Source organism: Panthera onca, chromosome A2 (assembly GCF_046562875.1).
Source record: "Panthera onca isolate mPanOnc1 chromosome A2, mPanOnc1 haplotype 2, whole genome shotgun sequence".
Classification (NCBI taxonomy): Eukaryota; Metazoa; Chordata; class Mammalia; order Carnivora; family Felidae; genus Panthera; species Panthera onca.
The window spans coordinates 119194488-119215837 of NC_138340.1; the positions used below are offsets into that span (position 1 = coordinate 119194488).

The following is a 21350-nucleotide window of genomic DNA, read 5'->3' on the forward strand; positions in this document are numbered from 1 at the left end:
TTCACTCCGCGTTTTTTAATCTTTCCAAATAGAAAAGCATACTGTTACTTCAAAATTACACTACATTTGAAAAACTGACAAAAACAGTTTGTGCCTACATCTTGAAACATTTGGTCAACCATGATGGAGCCCACTCAGCAAGAGGCTTTTAAAGTTCTCATTTAACAAGAACCGAGTGGATGCCAGCTTACATCCCAAGAGAATTACTTAACCAAACATGCTCGGCCTTACAACCCAGGAATAACAAGATGAAGTGTCCAAGTTTTTAAAGAGAAAACAAAAGAAGAGACCATCTAATTAAGCCTCGTTCATCCAGCAGAAAACGCACACAGAAATGATATAAGTCCCAAGCCTTTTGGCATAGATCAGCAGCATCTCCAAGGAAATTCCTAGACAACAAAAATGAAAATGAAGCACAAGTCGTATGCCCTTGATGCTACTGCTTAAAAAGAGAAATCAGTATCTTTTGCAAAATAAAAGTGGGATGGAAGGAACAGACCAGAATATATCCTTAACCTGGGATGCTGTCAACTCACTTTATCTCCTAGTTCGGTTTGAATTTTTTCCATCATTCTTTCATTTAAAAATATGTCTCTAGCTCTCTTCCAAAGCACTCTGGACTCAGTGATGACACCAAAATGGTAGAGATATAACAACCACCATAACGACAGCAAAGACAGCACTTTCTATGTGTTAGGTTCTCCAGGACTAAAAAGGTAGTGTTATTATCCCCATTTTATAATATGAGGAAATTTAAGCAGAGAGAGGTTAAATAAATAATCTGTCCAAAGTCACACAGCCAGCATATAGTAGAGCCGAGATTTAAGCCCAGGCAAAGCTTAAACCCTCCAGGGTTTATATTTTTATATCACTGAATTCACAATTTATCAATTCATGATTTCTAACATACAAAAGCTTGATAACTACCATGGGTTACATTCTCATAAAAGACTCTAAAAGCTGAAATGATGCATCATTGTAGGTTAAACCTGAGTTTCCAACAGAAATAGGGATATGATAAAAGGATATTGAAAGAGGAATACCCACATTTTTATGGAAATGACCACAAATAACATATTTAACCAATTATAAATGCCCTTTCAAAATAGGTCAACCTTTTTTTATTTTATAATTTTTTTTTTAATGTTTATTCATTTTTGAGAGAGAGAGAGAGACAGAGCGTGAGCGGGGAAGGGGCAGAGAGAGAGGGAGACACAGAATCCGAAGCAGGCTCCAGGCTCTGAACTGACAGCACAGAGCCCGACGTGGGGCTCAAACTCATGAACCGTGAGATCATGACCTGAGCCAAAGTCGGACGCTCTACCGACTGAGCCACCCAGGCGCCCCAAACTTTTTTTATTTTAATGAACTCTGTGCCCAACGTGGGGCTTGAACTCATGACCCCAAGATCAAGAGTCTCATGCTCTACCGACTGAGCCAGCCAGGCACCCCTAGAATAGGTTAACATTTAAAGGCACAAATACATTGATTAAATACCATCAAACATGTCAAAGATTTTTATCATGTCAAGTCTTTATTTCCTTCATAACCCATCTAGGGTTCCTTCATAACCCTTCTACCACTAGCTAAGGCTTGAAGCAGGATCAGAACATTCTAAAGCATTTCTTCAGCTGATACAGCAGGTGTCCATCTTGCACCTTGAGGAGAGGGGTGAGCCGCTGAGCAAAGCAGAGACAAGAGGCAGACAGAAAGGAATCTGATTACACCTGTGCCCAAATTCGACTGTGCCTCGGACCACTCGCCCAACTCTAGGTTACATCAAATGCCAAATCCCCACTTTTTGCTTTTTAAAAAAGAAAAAGCACTTCTTCGAGGAAATGTCCAAAGATCGTTAGAACCAGCTGGTTGCTTTTTGATCCAGATATCTCTATTTTGGGACTTTCTCTCCCTGCAAATTTCCCACTGAAAGCACAGTCAACATTAGAAACCAATTAGCCAGTCTGTGCAATCTTTGTGGGGGGTGGGACGGAGGGGGGGGGGCGTGGGGAGGACTTGTTTTCTTTGGCTGCCATTTTATCAGCTTCACCTGACACAGCAATATTGGGAGAAAGGCAGGGGACACGTGTTCTCAAAATGGAAGCGTCAACACAAATAGGCTCTGAACCGTTGAACCATTAAACCTTCCGTTACACTGTTGTGCATGGCGGCAAGAAGTTTCAAGATTTTCACCTACATTTTTCCATCCCGTTCCAAATCTGGCCTTTGCTTTTTTAGCAGCAGAATGAAACCCGTTTTTTCTTTTGCCCAACATTTTACAAATTTAAATATAGCTATGAAATAATAACACTGACACTTCAATATACCAGAACTTATTCGTTGATATTAACATTACCTTTCAAAGTAGTGCTCTTAGGAAATCACACTTGTTCAAAGGACACTGCCACCATTCAAAATGTTGTTTAGGCTGGCGGCACAAATCACTTACCAACAAATGTCTTCATTTTATTATGGCATGGTATTTTCCTCTCAGGCCCAAAGCTTTCTTAGCCTTTATCTTTCTCCTTTCATTCACCGAAGTTTCACATTCTCCTACCGTCCACTGCTCTTACAATCAACACTCAGAGGACCTCACAGAGCCAAGGTCTTAGGGGAACCTGAGATGTGAGGGAGAGAAGATGCGGGAACAGAGCATTCTCTCTTTCGGGCTGTTTCCTCAGTGTGAACCATCCACAGAACTTTTCCCACCGTGTGCCGGGGGCAGGGATGGGAGCTACAGACAAGAGGCTGAGGCAAGTCTTCACTCTTCACTAATCTGGGAGGAGTAGCTGCCCAGAATCCATCTTCTTTCCTTCCTCACACCCACTTATATATCTCAAGGAAGAGGGTGGGGGAAAGGAAAATCCAATGACTAGTCTCTGTCCTAGAATCTTCTCGTTTCTATTTAGGGATCTGAGAGATCCTGTCTCTGTGACTTTCATTTCAGTCTATGCCATTTCTGTTTGGAGGTAAGCAAAGATTATCTACAATATTTTTATAGTTCCTGTGTGAAATGAAAGGACTCTTAACAGTTAATTATTCGTTCCTCATCAAAACCTGCTTCAGTACTTTATTAAAGTCCAAACACAATTTTAAAGAAACTCCCTTGTCATATTATTTAGTCTTGCCACCTGAGACGCACCTAATACCCTGCCACATCCAACTCAACCTGTTTCATTCTCCACAGCACTATGTGCACGGCTAGAGTAGGTATTCGACCTGCATGTGCTGCCCTAAGGTAGAAATCTCTGGAAACCTAAAATTGCTCTGTGCATAAGCATTACATTTCTTAGCATTTCCATCAAGTCTATCATCCAGAAGTGAGCTGTTTAATTTTATTTTTCCTCTCACTGTTTTCTGTATCTCTCAGGAAATTTTTAGTATTCTCCCAATTCTGGGATTACACTCAGCCCTTAGTTACCACTCTACAACTTGTACAAGAATTTCCTTCATATCTCAAAAAACAAAACTCCAAATTCATGTTACTAATACATGATCTCCCGTCACGTGAGTTATTGATAAACTTTAACAAATCCAAATAAGACCTGACCAGTGGATGCTATCATCTAACAGGATATATTCTAGTCCAAATATTCTTGAAACGATAGCCTAAAAACAAAACACTAGAGGTCTGTCCTAACTCAGCTCTGTAATCCATTAGGGCACACAGTGTTTCTAGGTTGTCTCCTGGCTTATGGCCAATAACATATTTATTCATAAAGTCCTGCCATAAAATATTTATGAAGTACATTCACATATATTCTCTCCTTTAAGCCTCATACTCTAATGACATAAGTTGTCCACATTCCCATTTTACAGATGAGGAAATCAGCGGAGGTGAACTAACTTGCCCCCACTAAGACAGCAGGGAAGTATCTAAGCTGGGATTCAAACTAGGTTTCCTATCCCTAAGCCTATTTTTTCTTTATTGCGAAGTTATTTATTTTGTTTAAGTTTAGTCTCAAGTTACCTAACATACAGTATTATCCTGGCTTCAGGAGTAGATTCCCATGATTCGTCACTTGCATACAACACCAGTGTTCATCCCAAGTGCCCTCCTCAATGCCCATCCCCCATTTCCCCCTCCCCCCCAAGCCCCACCCCCATCAACCCTCAGTTTGTTCTCTGTATTTATGAGTGTCTCATGTTTTGCCTCCCCCTCTGTTTTTCTCTCATTTTTCCTTCCCTTCCTGTATGGTCATCTGTTAAGTTTCTCAAATTCCACATATAAGTGAAATCATATGATATCTTTCTCTGACTCATTTAGCTTTGCCTAATACCATCCAGTTCCATCCACGTTGTCGTAAATGACAAGATCTCATTCTTTTAAATCAATGACAAGTATTTCCATTGTGTATGTATATGTATATACACCACATCTTCTTTATCCATTCATCAGTTGATGGACATTTGGGCTTTTTCCATAATGTGGCTATTGATGATAACACCTAAGCCTATTCTTGTCCTAAGACAAATTGTGCCCTCAATAACATAGGAAGCTATTTCCACCAAACTATCTGGTTTCACAGCACAGTCCATAATGCTACTGAAAGAAAACTAACACATAGCCAAAGCAAGCCCCTTTGACCTAACCTGGGAACCACTCCAAGTCACCTGCCCAAGAATAGACCCCCCTCAATCTTTGTTGCACACTTCGATGTTGGATCAAAGTTAACAACAATATACATATACATATACATATATATATATATATATATATATATATATATAACAACAAATACATAATACGTATAAAATCAACAGTGAAATAGGTTTACAATTCCATTGGGTATACTCCTAAGTTGTCACTTATTGAAACATACATTTATTTTTAATTTTTATTTATTTTTTTAATGTTTATTTATTTTTGAGAGAGACAGAGTACAAGTGGGGGAGGGGCAGAGAGAGCGGGAGACACAGAATCCCAAGCAGGCTCCAGGCTCTGAGCTGTCAGCACAGAGCCTGACGTGGGGCTCAAACCCACGAACCATGAGACCATGACCTGAGCCAAAGGTGGACGCCCAACCAAGCTATCCAGGCACCCCTATTTTTAAACATTAAAATCTAGAACAAATATAAAGAAAAGGCCTTACCTGTTCACCTGCATCTTGAAACTCTTTGCATGCATCAGGGAACACATCATAAATAATGAGTGGATAGCCATGTTTCATGAGATTTTTTGCCATTGGATTCCCCATGTTGCCCAGTCCAATGAATCCAACTGGAGTCTTAGATGCCATTGACCTAGAACACACTGATTTCAATAAATTACTTTCAACAGAGGCAGTGACATTTTTTTATTGTAAACATTCATTCCATATCAGAAAGTCAATTGTTGTTTTTATTTTGTTTTAATGTTTTTTTATTTTTTTAAGGTTTATTTATTTTTGAAAGAGAGAGAGGGGGGCAGAGTGAGAGCTGGAGATGGGCAGAGGGAGAGACATAGAACCAAAGCAGGCTCCAGGCTCTGAGCTGTTAGCACAGAGCCTGACACAGGGCTTGAACTCACGAACTGTGAGATCATCACCTGAGCCGAAGTCAGATGCTTAACCGACTGAGCCAACCGCCCCTATATGTTTTCTATTAAAAAAATTTTTTTTGTTAAATGCTAGTTTTAAACTAATGATCTAATCACATTTAAAGACATCAACCATGGGGGCCGCCTGGGTGGCTCAGTCAGTTAAGTATCTGACTCTTGATCTCCGTTCAGGTCGTGATCTCATGGTTTGAGAGTTTGAGCCCCACAAGGGGCTCTGCACTGATAATGTGGAGCTTGCTTGGGATTCTCTCTCTCTCTCCTTCTCTCTCTGCCCCTCCCCTGCTTCCTCTCTCTCTCAAAATAAATAAATAAACTTTAAAAAATAAAGATATCAACCATGTACGGACACACTTCTTATTTAGTTCTGCAGGAAACAACTACATAGTTTCAAGCACTCTCTCCTGCTTTCTACCTCTATAACATCCCTTTATCATTTTTAACAATAAATTTTAAAAGGTTACCATTTCTAAAATGTTAAGTACTTTAACTATTACATGAAGTATTCTAGATTCCCCATATCTATATTATCTCCTTTAAATGTGTATGAAACACTGAAGATATTCAATAAAACATCTATCTTGGACAAGGTCCAAGAATGGAAAAGTTTTTTACCTTCCTACACCCACATTGATGGAAACCACCCCCTCCAATGGTATTTTAAGAATCTTAGTAAAATGTTAAACCCAGGAGAATGTATTTCAACTAAGTCACCAGTTTATGAATTGGGTTCCAGGAAAGAAGACAGGGATGCTTCCATGGGCCTTAAATGGCAAGGGTAACAGTTTCAGTGGCTGGGGTTAACAACTCCATGCACTTTCAGAGGAGTGGCATTTCCATTTATAGGAAAAAAAAATTGTTTTTAAAGAGCTGTATGCAAGTTTTGTTTCAGTTGATTTTTTTTTCACAAAAGGCCTTTTGAAACCATACTGGGGCACACAATTCAAAGTAATGCCTTTTCAAAGAGAGAGCAAAGGGACTTTGCATTGCCATGAAAATAACCTTAGACACTCTTTCTTCATTTCTAGATTTAGGACTCCACTCAACAAATATTTACCGCATGAAATACTATGATAGAGTTCAAAGATAGAAGCGAGACACATACAGTCCTTGCCCTCAAAAAACTCCCAGACTACTGAGAGAAGAAATAACTCCACTCGCCCTTTCCCTGGTCATTCCCAGCTTTATTTCTGCTGTCTCCCAAAGACTCCCATGATAAAACTGTGTAGCGTACCAACTAATCACTGTCACCCTTTCAGTTCCAGGTCCTCTCAACTGATGAATCCCTGCTCTTCCTTCAATTTAATCTAAATGCAATTAGCCTGACTGAAAGCAAATTATTTGAAGCCCTAAAGCTTAAGAAATAGAGGTCTTCCAGGGCACCTAGCTGGGTCAGCTGGTGGAGAGTGTGACTCTGGATCTGGATCTTGTGAGTTCAAGCCCCACATTGTAGAGATTACTTATTTTAAAAATAAAATCTTTAACAAAAAGAAAAGAAAAAGAAATAGAGGTCTTCTTGGGTTAGAAGCTTATTTAATTCCTACACTTGATGATTGACTCTAACATTTCCATTAAATATGGGCATTATTCTTGTGCAACATCACCTTAGCAGTGCTAAGTTTAACACTGTGGGTATAATAGGGGTCCTGTGTCTGACTTTCTGGTTCACCAGGGGTTCAATGACAGAGAAATGACACCTAATTGAAATTTTATTTTGATATTAAATAGATGAGAAGTATACTTTGTATGAGAACTCTAACACTGATAACTAATAATGCTAATAACTATTGTGCCAGACAATGGTATTAAGCTTAGAAAGGTGTAATTTAACTAAAAACATTAGAAATTAGGAAGACTGTGATTTGTAGACAGTCCATTTAACAGGCACCTCACTCTAGGTCAAACAATAAGTATGGCAGAACCACAATTCATTCACACACTCAACAAATATGAAGCAACTCTCCGATGAACCATGCCAGATGCCACAGGAGACACAATGACATACAGTCCTTGCTTTCAACAAGCTTAAAATCCAAAAGGAAATAAACTACGTACATGAACACTAATACAAGAAAGTCAAGGATGAAGTATAAAAAACAGTGCTGACATAATGGAGAATTCATCTGGTTGGCACTTAAAGACAGCAGTTGACCTGAGTATTTTAGGATTTCAAATGGAAAGGAGAGTAGGAAGGAAGGGAACTCCATATAAAAAAGGAACATGAGTATATGCAAGGAAATAGGAAAGCCAAGAAAAAAAATTAGTAACAGTAAACATGAATATTCTTGGCAATTTGATTCCTTTCCAGATACTAAGCACTTTATAAATAGCACTGTCATCATATCTTATCATTATGCCTTTCAGTTGAAAGCCGTGACACCTAGTGAATTTAAATAAAATGCCCAAGACCTTACTAAACTGCAATGCCAAGACTCAAATCCAGTCAAGTCTCACTCTAAGTTCTTCACTTTTAACCACTGTATGACACTGCCCTCCATTCTTCCTAGAGGATGCACAAAGAAACAAAACAACAAAAATTAAGATTGAAACAAACAATGCAACCGTCATGTGGAAGGCTGGGAAGCATGCTAAACAATCTGACTATATTTTGTAAGCAAGAAGCAGTGCCACAGGCAGCAATCTCTTTGACACTGTCGGCCTTAGCAACATTTTTCTAGATATGTCTCCTCAAGGGTAACAATAGCAAAAATAAACTATTGGGACTAATACAAAGACTACCATAAATATAATAGTAATACTACTATAGGTCTGTCTTTGTCCGTTTGAGCTGCTATAACAAATATACCATAGACTGAATGGCTTAAACAACTAACATTTACTTCTCACAGTTCTGGAAGCCAGAACATCCAAGATCAATGTGGCAACAGATCCAGTGTCTGGAGAGAGCCCACTTCCTGGCTTGTATATGGCCATCTTCTTATATCCTCAAATGGTACAGAGCATAGAGTGAGAGGATGAGCTCTATTGCCTCTAAGGATACTAATCCCATTCGTTAGGTCTCCACCCTTAGAACCGAATTACTTCCCAAAGGTCCCAAATCCTAATACCATCACATGGGGGATTAGGATTTCAACATATAAGGGGGGGGGGGGGGGGGGGGCAAACATTGAGTTCATAAATAAGGTCAGAGTTAATAAAAGATGGTGGCCATAGAAAAGACAGAAATGAGAAATATTTCAAGATGTTTCAAAGAAGTAAAAGGACACAGCAGTAGATTGGATTATGGACTAAAATAAGGAAAAGATCAAAGGTGACAGCAAGAAAATAATGCTATCAATAACCTAAGTGGAGAAATCGAAAAAGGACCATCTCCATTTTAATTAAAGTAACTGTGAACTGTCAATGAGCTGAAAGATGTCCCACAGACTTAGAAATATTATAACTAATTATAATCATCTCAGAGATAGAATGAGAAAGAGACATATTTGGTAACAATCTGCTTTAAGGTGAGAACTGAAATCATGGCAGTTGATAAAACTGCCAAATGAGAGTAGAGTTAAAGAGACTGAAGAACAGGGGAGCCTGCATGGCTCAGTTGGTTAAGCGTGTGACTCTTGGTTTCAGCTCAGGTCATGATCTCATGGTCATGAGATCGAGCCCCATGTCAGGGCTCTGAGCTCACAGTGTGGAGCCTGCCTGGGATGTGTATATATACGTGTGTATATGTATGTATGTGTGTGTGTATGTGTGTGTACATACATATATATATATATATATATATATATATATATATATATATATATATAAATGAATGTCAACATTTAGAAGTCAAAAAGAAACCAACCCTGAACTGACAAAGATATTAAAATTAGAGGACAAGAATATTAAAAGTTGTAAGAACTGTAGTTCATATATTCTAAAAGTAGAGATAGGAAGATACAAAAAGACCCAAAATTGAATTTTGCAAGATGAAAATGACCATGTGTAAGATGAAAATGATTGGGGCGCCTGGGTGGCTCAGTCAATTAAGCGTCCAACTTCAGCTCAGGTCATGATCTCACGGTTCAGGATTTCAAGCTCCACAACGGGCTCTGTGCTGACAGCTCAGAGCCTGGAGCCTGCTTCAGATTCTGTGTCTCCCTCTCTGTCTGCCCCTCCCCGACTCGCACTCTATTCCTCTCACTCAAAAATAAATATTTAAAAATTTTTTTTAAATTTTTAAATGTCCAAATTTTATGAAAACTATAAATCTTCACCACAAAATTCAACAGGTTCAATGAACCCCAACAGAAGAAACTTAAACACAACTATACCAAGATACATCATAATCTAAATGTTCAAAAGCAGCCGGAGGAAAAGATATTATATACAGAGGAACAAAGGTAAGGCAGATTTCTTGTCAGAAACAAAGCAAGTGAGAACACAGTACAGCATCATCTTTAAAGTACTGAAACAACTGTCAAGGTAGGAATCTATATCCAGTGAAAATACGTAACTACAAGTATTTGCGTATGTAAAGGGACAGGAGGAAATTTGGAAGAGTGTCGACTATGTTCACTATCTTGATTGAGGTGATGATTTCACAGGTAAATACATATGTCAAAACTCATCAAATTGTGGACTTTAAATATGTACAGTTTATTATAAGTCAACTATATTACAATAAAGCTGTTTTTTTAAGTTTGTTTTTATTTATTTTGAGACTGAGAGAGAAAGCATGAGAAGGAGAGGGGCAGAAAGAGAGGGAGGACAGAATCCAAAGCACACTCCATGCTCAGCACAGAGCCTGCCACAGCTTGATCCCACGACCATGAGATCATGACCAGTGCCAATATCAAGAGGCAGACACTTAACTGACTGAGCCACCCAAGTGCCCTGCAATAAAGCTGTTTTTAAAAAATCAACATGTTTACAGAACAAACAAGACAATTCTCAAATAAAAGATATTAAAATGATACATCAACCAAATGCAATGGGTGAAGTTTGAACGGATCATGATTTGGAAAAAAAAGAAAAGAAAAGCTATAAAAGTATTCTTCTTAAGAAAATTATGGAATTTTAAATACGAACTGGATATAAAAGCATGTCATGGAAATGCTAATTATCTTCAGTGATAGTTTCGTTATGGAGAAGACCGTCCTTATTCTACAGAGATTCACCCTGCGTTATTTAGGTTGAAGTGTCATGATATCTGCATTTTACTTTTAAATGATACAGGCAGGATATGAATATATTTGGAAAAAAATAAAGCAAATATGGCAAAATGGTAGCAATTGTTGACTCTAACCAAAGAGTACATAGATATACATGGTATTATTCTTTGAATACTTTTACTTGAAACTTTTCATAATAAAACAAAGGGGAAAAAAACTTAGCATATCTACATGGAAAAAATACCACAAACATGACAAAATAGAAATAACTAGGAAAAACACTTGCAACACAAAATAGAAATAGCATTACTTTAGTTTATATGCAAGCAGCTCTTTAAAATCTAGAAGAAAATTATGAATAATCCATTTTTGAAGTAGACAAAAATCACAAAATAACAACAGAAAATATGTAGATGACAAAATTTTAAAAGTACACTCAATTCTGTCATAATTGGAAGCGTATAAAACAAAGCAATGTAATACTGTTTTTCACTTATCAGATGAACAAATTTCTCTGGTAAGACTACTAGCAAGGAAGGACTGAAGAAAACATGCACACACACTGCAGAATTACATATGAGGTTAGCTTGCTGGATGGCAATTTGAAAAAAATGATCTACAACTGAATTTTATTATGAAATTTAAATTTAAAATGCATGTACTCTGTCGGGCTCTGTGCTGACAGCTCAGAGCCTGGAGTCTGCTTCAGATTCTGTGTCTCCCTCTCTCTCTGCCCTTCCCCTGCTCATGCTCTGTCTCTCTCTCTCTCTCAAAAATAAATAAACATTAAAAAAATTTTTTTAAAAAGAAAAAAAACAAAATGCACATACTCCGACGCAGTAATTCCATGTCTAGGAATTTATGCTATACTGAGGGCTCAGCACAGTTTTTCTTAAAGGATCAGGTAAAAATTCAGCTTTCTGGGCCAAGAGGCCTATGTCACAGCTATTCAACTCATCCACTCTAGTTTTAAAGCAGCCAGAGACAAGCTATAAACAAATGATTGTGCTTGTATTCCAATACAATTTTATTTACAAAAACAGGGGCCCAGCTATACGCCATAATTTGCTGACTCATACTACATATAAACTCTGAACACAAAAATGTATTTTATCATAGTATTATTTGTAACAGCAGAAAAACTGTAAACTAAAAACACATTAACAGGACACTTAATTCATAAAAACCAAATATACATTAAGAGGACGCTTGCTAATCCACAGAAAATCGATACAATGACAGATTATACAGATGTTCAAAAGAATGTGTTATCTAAAAGTATAATGAAAAATTCTCCAGGATAGGTCATTTAGCCAAAAAAAAGATAAAGAGCATTATACATAATAACATACCATGTACAAGGAGAGAAAAGAATACATATGCATTAACTTTTACTAAATTTCTGTAAGAATATGTAAGAGACAGTTACATCTAGAGAGGTAGAATGATGGGTCAGAGTTAGAGAAAAGACTATTTTTTACAATCTTTTGAGTTTTTACCATGTGCATATAACTTTTGTAACTACTTTTATAATAAAGTAAAATAGATGAATTGGCATATAATGAGTGCTTAATAATGTTATATTAGTGAATGACTAGAGAGAGGTTTCATCAAATGGGCATATGGGGATAAAAGTCAGTTCTGAAGCAATTACAACATAAAGATGGTGATAAAGTAGATCCAGGAAAGATAATGTGTTGCAGCAACCATTAAACATTGCAGGTTGACTCTCTAACATCCTTTCCTCCCAGACCCAGGGTCAAGTTCCAAATAACCGAAGCCAATCATGGGATATCTAGGTGGCTCAATCAGGTAAGAATCCCAGCTTCAACTCAGGTCATGATCTTGTGGTGTGTGAGTTCAAGCCCTGCATCAGGCTCACACTGGCGGTGTGGAGCCTGCTTTGGGTTCTCTCTCTCTCAAAATAAATAAATAAGCTTAAAAAAAAAAATAACTAAACCAATCATTGTGATGCCATCTCTCTACATCTGACTGGTTCCACAGACTGACAGCCCTGAATAAAATATTTGGAAATGCTGTGAGTAATCTGAATATGGAAGAGAGAATGAACTGGAAATTAGCAAAAGGATTGTATCTAGTCAGCAAATTTCTGTGACTATCAGTAACACTACTTAAGTGGCAGCCAAGAAGAACACAGGTCACAGACAACAGAAGTTACCCAGAATAAGAGCAGGAGGTGGAGAAAAAATAATACCCAGAATGCTGTTAAAGGCATTGCTGAAATCCCTGATTATAAATAAGTCTGAAGTGTCAGCTGGATAGAGACAAACCTAGAGAGGAACTTAACGAAACGAGGGAGCAGAAAAGTGTCTATGTATTTGGGGGAAGAAAAGGGGGTCACAGGACCAAGTGTAAGGATGATGATATACAGCATGTTGGTTAACAGAATGGGGGGGGGGGGGCGCAGATATTAACCAGAAGACTAGTTCAACTTTTGAAATATTGACAGTATAGCAATGTCTAGCTATACTAGACAGATACTAGATATACTAGATATACTAGATATTTTGGATGAGCTGAAGTAGAGTGTTGATGTAAGTTGTTCAAGTCGAGGCCCAGCTGTGGCCTCAGTTGTTCTCTTCATTTCACCTTTGCTTGGAGCAAAGACAGAAAAGGAGAGTATAATTATATGATTTAATGTCAAAAGAGAAGAGAGTATTTACTGATCCTATTTAAGAACTCTGAATTTAGAAGACCTAGGTTCCTATCTAGGCAAGGTCACTTCTTAGATGTATGCCCTTGAACTGACAAGTTACTTAACTTCTCTAACCGTTAAGTTTTATCAACAAGAGTAACTAGTTCAGGTTACCTGAAGATACTTAAGGACTGCTTGAGATAATACATGTAAAGCGTCAAATGGTGACTGGCACATGAGAGTCAGTAAGTATTTGTTACTTTCACTATCCAGTAGTCAAGCAGCAGCACTGGGGTACAAGTCCTAGGCCAAATTCCCATTTTGCCTAGCAGGTAAGGAGGGCCAGAGTGTTAGAAAAAGGGATAGAGAGTATTTTAGGGGATGCTCTCTATCTAAAGAAAGAAGCTCTTAGTTAAGATGAAGCATCAGGAGTGCTCAGACAATATTTATATATGCTTCCGGGGTGCTTGGCTAGCTCAGTTGGTTAAGCACCTGATTCTTAATTTCAACTCAGGTCATGATCTCACGGTTCATGGGATCAAGCCTTATATCGGGCTCTACGCTGACAGCACAGAGCCTGTTTGGGATTCTCTCTCTCCCTCACTTTCTGATCCATGCCCGCTCACACGTGTGTGTGTGTGTATGTGTGTGTGCTCTCTCTCTCTCTCTCAAAAGAAATAAACATTTTTGTTAAAAAAAGAATATGCTCCCAAAAAGGTAGAAATTCAAATAAGTATAATAGAATTATTACCCTAAAAGCTTTCAAACTTAAATAATATATCTTCCTTTAAATAAGCCACACACATCAACGTGTAGAAACAGCAGAATTAGACCAAAGCTATAATCGGGCTGGCAGAAAATCAGTCAACACAATACACAGGTGACACTGGTTGAATGATAAAGAAACCAGCTACAAAATTTGGCAACATTAGTTTCTAAATCCACAGATATAAATTTATAGGTTATGTTCTTTTTCTCCAGTGAGACAGGGGCAAAGCTATCCATGTCTTGGTAACATTCAGTACTACCAAAAACCAGGCTACTCTAAATTTCAAAATGCAAAAATTGAAGAAAACTGGAAAATATGAAAAGTATCATGGTAAGGGGAAGAGCTTACCTGACTACACAAAAATAACCACTATTAGCATTTTGCGCAGCCCTTCCAGTCTTTTAAGTGCAATTCCTCATTATATTGTGAGATTATATGGTATACACGACTTTGTATCCTACTTTATCACATGACATTATGTCAGAACTATATTATTTGCTTTAATACCATTACCAAACTAAGGGTGGTGACTTACTCTACAAAGACCTTTATCATTTCAGTCAAGACATTTTAGAAATACATATCCTCCCTAAGTAATCTCACCAGCCTAAGGTCAACTTTCGGTCCAAGGACAACACGGAGCTTTTCAGAGTGTCGTGTACAACCCTAGAGGTTTAAGGGAAAAATGCCACATATTTCATTTATAGTATGTGTTCCTTTGAAAATAGAGAATATTTTGAAATTGAAAACCGAAAACAGATTTCATACATACAAAAAAGAGCCAGTAATTTTAAAAACTTATTCCCATTTCTGCACATGATGCTGGTTAATTTTCCCATTCCACCTTTGGTTAGGTGGTCATTTTAAGATGACCTGATAGAAATTATTTTTCCATGTACATGCTGATGAGTCACAATAAATACAAAGGGCCTATAATTGGGAGGGGTTTTTTAAATTTTTTTTTTAACGTTTATTTATTATTGAGAGACAGAGAGAGACAGATCTTGAGCAGGGGAGGGGCAGAGAGAGGGAGACACAGAATCCGAAGCAGCCTCCAGGCTCTGAGCCGTCAGCACAGAGCCCAACGTGGGGCTCGAACTAACAAACCGCGAGATCATGACCTGAGCACAAGTCAGACGCTTAACTAAGCCACCCAGGTGCCCCCCAAAACAAAACTTTTTAATAAATGGTGATAAAATAGTAATATATGTACGGCCTAATATTTCTTTTATTTTTCCTTTTTGATGCTTTAAACATTTTAAAATTAAGATATGCTATTAATCAGGAACATTTAGGTCTTTTTTTTTTTTCTTTTTTTTAGTAAATAAATTGTATGGATCTTTCCAATGGTATCATCCATGATATAACCATCCTAAACATAATATGGAAACAAATATCCCACATAATTCAGAACACTAAATAATGTTACTATTTGAACATGTTCTTTTTCTTTATGTCCCTAGACTCTAAATTTGCACGTAAAACTTTAAAAAAAGAATTTAAGACTTCAATTTCAAAAAAAAATTAACATAAAAGTAAATTTAGGAAAGTTAACAGAAACATTTGAAACAATTCCACTGAGTAAAAACAATTGTTGAAGTTTTAAGTCATCACGAAAAAATGAAATATTTAAAATTTATCATAAATCTATATTCATACACCTTTGGGTCAAAGAACCTAAAGAACAAGATTATATGCCTAGCCAGCATTGTGAAGTAGACCCATCTAGTTTAGAGGCAAGTATGACAGTTTTAGGCCTCCGGCGCTTTTGAAAGAACTTTCATAACTCTAAAGGGTACATCAAAGGTTCATTAAAATATCATTAGAACACCTTGTAAAACCACTAAACAGCACATATGTCTTCCCTGGCTAATCAAAACTGAAAGAATAACACATTCATGTGAAAACTGGTGCTACATTTAGTACTGTGGAGAAGTGACTAATACATATACTTTTTAAGTATCTCCAAAGTGGGAGGCATATTTTTTGTAGCTCAATACATACATGTTAGCTCAAACAGTGGTTCCACTCAAGTTTAGCAGATTCTGTGAGTTTGTATCTTGTTACGGTGATTCTGTATCAGACATCTGTTCTCTTGAATCACATGGAGCCTGCCTGTCTCAAGCCAGATAGGAAATTCACTGTTCTTGGGTTTTACCCAGCGGGAGGAAGGGGAGCTATTAAGAACTAAGTTCCCAGCCTGCTACAGTTTTAAGTGATCAGAAAAAATTAATACCAAGGCTTTAAAAAAAAAAAATCCTGGGTATGAAACTGCTCAACAATGCATTGTTAAAACTCTCAAACTCTTACCGAAAGCAGGAATTGAAAGAACTATTACTGCCACTATTACAATGGCAGTATCCCCACAAATCAACCAATTTTTCAATTAGTAGAACTGTGTAGTAGAAATGCAGGAATGAGGAAGAATGAAGAAGAATCAAGAACTACTTTCTAAATCCTGCTGCGATGCCCTAATTCATTCCAGCTCTTCACCAGAAAACTGACAAAAGATTAGATCTCTGAGGATCTAAAACCTGCCTCTTCCTAAGCCGATGATTAGCTGTCATAACTTAAAATGGTATGCGGGGGAAGGAACAGAATAGCTTCAGGCCACAATTTTGAGGACGCTGAAAGTGTCTTGGTTAATAATTTGACAGCAGTGCAAAGAAAGGGCGGCAGGGGCGGCCCGCCTTGCTAATCAAAAGTGACTTAAAACTTTACTGGACTTGTCACCTGGTTTGTAAACACAACCACTTGTGTAAGACCATCCTACGCGATTAAGGTGGTTAAACAAAAATCAAGCCCCGATGCCAAAGGTTCGCCTGCCAGGGTGCACCCTGGGGGGGAGTTGAAAGGTCAACGGGAGCTGTAAGCCCAGGAGTCGCAGGGGTAGATGGCCGGTCGCCCTTGGGGTTGGGCCCTCCAATTGTCCTCGGATTCCTAACTCCAAAAAGCACGCCCCGGAGCCAAATTCTCCTCCCTTACCCCCACCTCTTCCCACCCCTTAAGTCTCGAAAAAAAGACGCTGAACGCCATTCATCTGGATCCCGGGCGGGGGGAGTGGGGACGAAGCACTAGCTGTGCGAGAGGTAGCCGCAGAAGAGGCCAGGCCTTGGGACCTGCCAAAATTGGGGGTTTTAAGCCCGGATCCAACCGCAGCGCCTCCCGTGAAAACACCTCTTCTGCCGTCAGGGAGCGAGAAGCGGGCAGCCAGAGGAGGGACTGGGGGAGAAGGCGCGAGGTCCTTACCCACTGCAAGGTTGGCCACTGCCGGACGCTGCCGGCGGCTCCAAAACCGGAGGCCGGAGGCGGCTCCACGGAGCCGTAAGGAGGCTGCCATGCTGCCCGGCCCCCCCGCCTCCCCGCGGTGACCTCCGCAGCTCCCGGCTCGCCCACTGATTGCGAGTGTGCGCGGCGGAGCGGGCGGGATCCGCCGCGGCGTGGGGCCGCGCGCGCACGCGCTCTGCAGTTCGGGGTCGACACCCACCCGCGAGGGGAGGAGCGCGACGCCGAGAGGCGCGGCCCGGCGAGCCAGGGGTCGTCAATCCGCTTATGAACAGGGGGCCAGACCAATCAGATTCTCAGGTCCCCTCACTTCGCTAACCACCAATAGGAAGGCTTTTCGAGCCCCACCCACATCAAGGGCCTGGCCCCGCCCCCTAGCTCCTCCTTCCTCTACAGACAGCGGGCGCGAGTCTCCTTGTTTATCAAAACGCAGCGGGTGTGTGAGAGGCGGTGGCTGCTGCTCGCTGCAGCCTCCAACGAGCTCTTGACCTCGCAGAACCGCCCCTCGGAGGGTGTAACGGCGTGTGTTGCTTCCACTGAGACGGAGACGAAATTTTAGTTCGCAGCTGCTGCAATTTTTAGGCAAGAGCAGAAATTCCTAGCTTTTCTTAAAGTATAGGGACCCATGTTTAACTTCAGTAATTTGCGGATCTCCTGATGTTAGTATTTGTATTTTGAGCATCTGTTCGTTGAGGAACAACAGAAATCTACCATAAATGTAGTAACTTTTAAATTAATTTGATTTTATTTAACACAACAGTTTCTCCACAAATTTGAAAAAGAGTAGGAAAACAAGTTGGGAACCTTGTTCTCTTTGAAGGGTAGGATTACTAGCAACTTGTACTCTCTGATATGTATTTCTCTAATGTTTGAAAATTCTGCGTTTCATAAGCAAAATCTAAGGATAAATGAAAATCCAGAAAGTTGTCTAAATGTGTTTGGGTCAAAGATATTTCTTCACTCTTCTGCCCCTGTTTGGTGTACATATTTGAATCTTGGGACCCTTTGGCAATAATTGCAGGGCTTTCCATCTCCACTGACCCCAGCGAAGGGTTGTGAGACATGCAAAGGAAGACTCGCAACCTTTGCTGGACAGGTTAGTACAGGAAGAAAAACAGTGAGGAGTGGCTAGGAGAATAGAAATCCCAGGGTGTCCACCCCCTCCCTAAATTCTTTCTACTTAATCATTTGCCTAGATTGTGCTCACCCAACCTTTTAATCTAAGTAGCAGAATCAACAGATTTGACTTTGACCTTCATTTTTGCTTCACGTCAAAGCAAAGAGTTGGAAGTGCCTACAGAAAGGAAAGGAACTGAATAATTTCCAAGCAGATTCAGTCATGTTTCTGGGCATGCTAGCAATGTTTCCAGAACCTGGCACAGAGTGCAAGGTTCAGATTTGTAACTGGTATGAAAACAATTTCCCTTCTTTGGCTGTCTCTCCACCCCAACCCTCTACCCTACACCAACCAAAAGGAAGAAGGGAGGAAGCAAGGGGGAAAAATCATTCCAGCTACTGGGACAGTCTCCTAGATTTGGGTTCTCACCCAAATCTATTTATTGGTTTCTGGAGCATGTCCTACCAGATCCTCTCTTTGCAGTTTATTTAGGTTTTAGCTGGGATAAACCTCCTGCAACCAATAAACATAGCCCTACGGATTTCTATAATTAACTGCTGAAATGTGTTCTGCCTTTCAACTATGTCAGCCTACATAGCAGAGCTATTTGCAACACAGGACAACCTATCAATTCATCTCTAGCTCCTAAAGTTTATATCCCAGTCCCCTTGAGATTTTATATCCAAGCAGATTGTTTTTGTCATTTTTATTGTGAGCTACTGTTTTTGTTTCTCTAGGTTGTTTATAGGGATCTTTTCTTGAAAATGAGTATTTCTTTACACAAGGTTGCCTCCTATGAACAACATTTTACTAGGACTCAAAAGGGAGAAAGGGGGAAGGGGCTCAGAAAAAAAGAGCAGGCAGAACTAAAGCTGGGCATGAGGTCTTTTTAATTTGTGCTTTCTTTAAAAAAAAGAAAACACTAATGTGATGGCTTTGAAAACGGAATGAGTGCATTAAAAATATTTGACTCTTTTTTCCTTAACCGGAACCAGGAGATAAGTCACAGTTTCTCCATATCCCTACATCATGTAGTGCAATATCTCCTCCCAGAAGCCCGATACTGATTCACAAATTAAGGCTCTAAGATTTTCATAGATGTTTATGATAAGCGTTATGATTTTTAAGTAATTACTATCTGGAGGTGCTTGCAGATATTACTGTGTTTGCAAAGGCTGTTACTGCCTTTGGCTGGCTTTATTTGATTGCCTGCCTGATATCTTTGTTTGAAGGGCATTGCAACTTCTCCCTAGATCTCTGCCAAGTAGTTTTGTTTGAAGTTGTGTTTCAATACATTACAGGCTCTTCGCTTCTGCTTCTGGGAAGATGGAGTAAGTCTACTTTTCTCTATCCCTCCGGAAAAGTACAACTAAAAACTCTGGATATTATATATAAAACAAATTTAAGAAACTCTGAAAAGTAGAGGAAAAACAGCATACCAGCTAGGGACCTCAGGACCCAAAGAGGAACACAGAGGTAAGTTCCTGGGTGTTTGTTTAGCCTTATACTCCCATATTGTGTACTAGAGAAGCCAAAAACTAGAACCCTGGGGCACCTGGGTGGCTCAGTTGGTGAAGCGTCCCAACTCTTGATCTCAGCTCAGGTGCTGGTCTCAGGGTTGTAAGTTCAAGCCCTGTATTAGGCTCTACGCTTTGTGTGGAGTCTACTTAAAAAACAAACAAACGAACGAACAAAAACCTAGAAACCCAAAAATGCCAAGAGACGCAGACGGAACTGCCCCAGTAAAAGGCTACCCCCTTTAGGCAGAGGATGAGAAAAGGACAGCCTACCAAGACATTAGAAAATAAGTACTCTGCTGTAGATAAACACCAACAGTCAAAACCTATGACCCCCCCCCCCCATTCCTACAAAGGCCAAGCAAGGAGCCTAGACTTGCACACTCTATAGGCTATAATGAAACACCCCAACATCCTAATACCCCAGTACCCCTGTACCTCAATCCCACTGGTGTGGTGTCGGAGATGGCCAAGTCGAGAGCCAGGACTTCTGTCCCCACTGCTGAATTATAACAAGTACCCCTCCACACACGTGTCCCCATCCCGTTGCTCACAGTGCCATTGGAGACTACATGGGGAACCTGGATTTCCACCCCTACCTGACAGTAATGAGACACCCCTCCTCCTCCCTGTTGAGATGCAGTCAGAGGAGAAACCTAACTGAGAGTCAAGAGTCAGGACTTTCGCCACTGTCTCCTGTAAGGAGGCCAAGCATCCCCGCTATAACACCAGTGGAGGCCACATAGGGAGCAGTAATGAGGCCCTCTTACCCCTCCCAGCTAAGGAAGTATCAGTGGAAGCCTAGTGGGGAGTTGTAGCTCCTAGTGGGAGCCTAGCCCACCAATAAGGAGGACCCCCACCCCTACTCCCTCAATGTCTACATGGGCAGAAGAGGGAACCTACACTTCTGCCCTTCCCTGGCATTGACAAAGACCATGCACCCTCTATTCCTTTGCCAGGGAAGTGTCAGGGGAAGCCAGCTAAAACAGGTGGTTTAAATAAGATCCAAAGTATAATAATACCAAATATCCATATTTCAGCTGAAATTCATTCATCATACCAAGAACTAGGAATACCTCAAACTGAATTAAAAAAAGAAAGATGTCATTATGCCATATACCAGTTATAACAAAAATCATAATAGAGATTTTTGGCTCTGCTTTGTTTGTTTGGTTTCTGTTTAAAGATATAATTACCAGAGAGGCCCATGACATAATTTTGGTAGCCTTCAATCACTCTGATATTTCCCGTTCAGATGATTTCTACATCTGTAAAGAGTATAAATCAGTGGTTTGCAATCCCAAATGCATGTTAAACTGTCTTCAGAATACCAAAGCTCAGTTCTTGTCCACAAGTATT

At 39.7% G+C, this 21350-nt stretch overlaps 1 protein-coding gene and 1 non-coding gene across 2 annotated transcripts in view; both read right to left on the reverse strand.

Annotated features, from left to right (window-relative positions):
* HIBADH (3-hydroxyisobutyrate dehydrogenase) overlaps positions 1-17598 on the reverse strand; it is a 109977-nt gene extending 92379 nt beyond the window's left edge. Inside the window, exons 1-2 of the mRNA XM_060632783.3 lie at positions 17322-17598; positions 5091-5251 (exon numbers count right to left, since the gene is read on the reverse strand). Coding sequence (XP_060488766.1) covers positions 5091-5251; positions 17322-17412 — 252 coding nt within the window. The 5' untranslated portion in view covers positions 17413-17598. The remainder of the gene's footprint in view (positions 1-5090; positions 5252-17321) is intronic.
* TRNAK-CUU (transfer RNA lysine (anticodon CUU)) lies at positions 1375-1447 on the reverse strand. The gene has a single exon. It is a non-coding gene; the product is annotated as a tRNA-Lys (tRNA).
* Positions 17599-21350: the final 3752 nt, after the last annotated feature.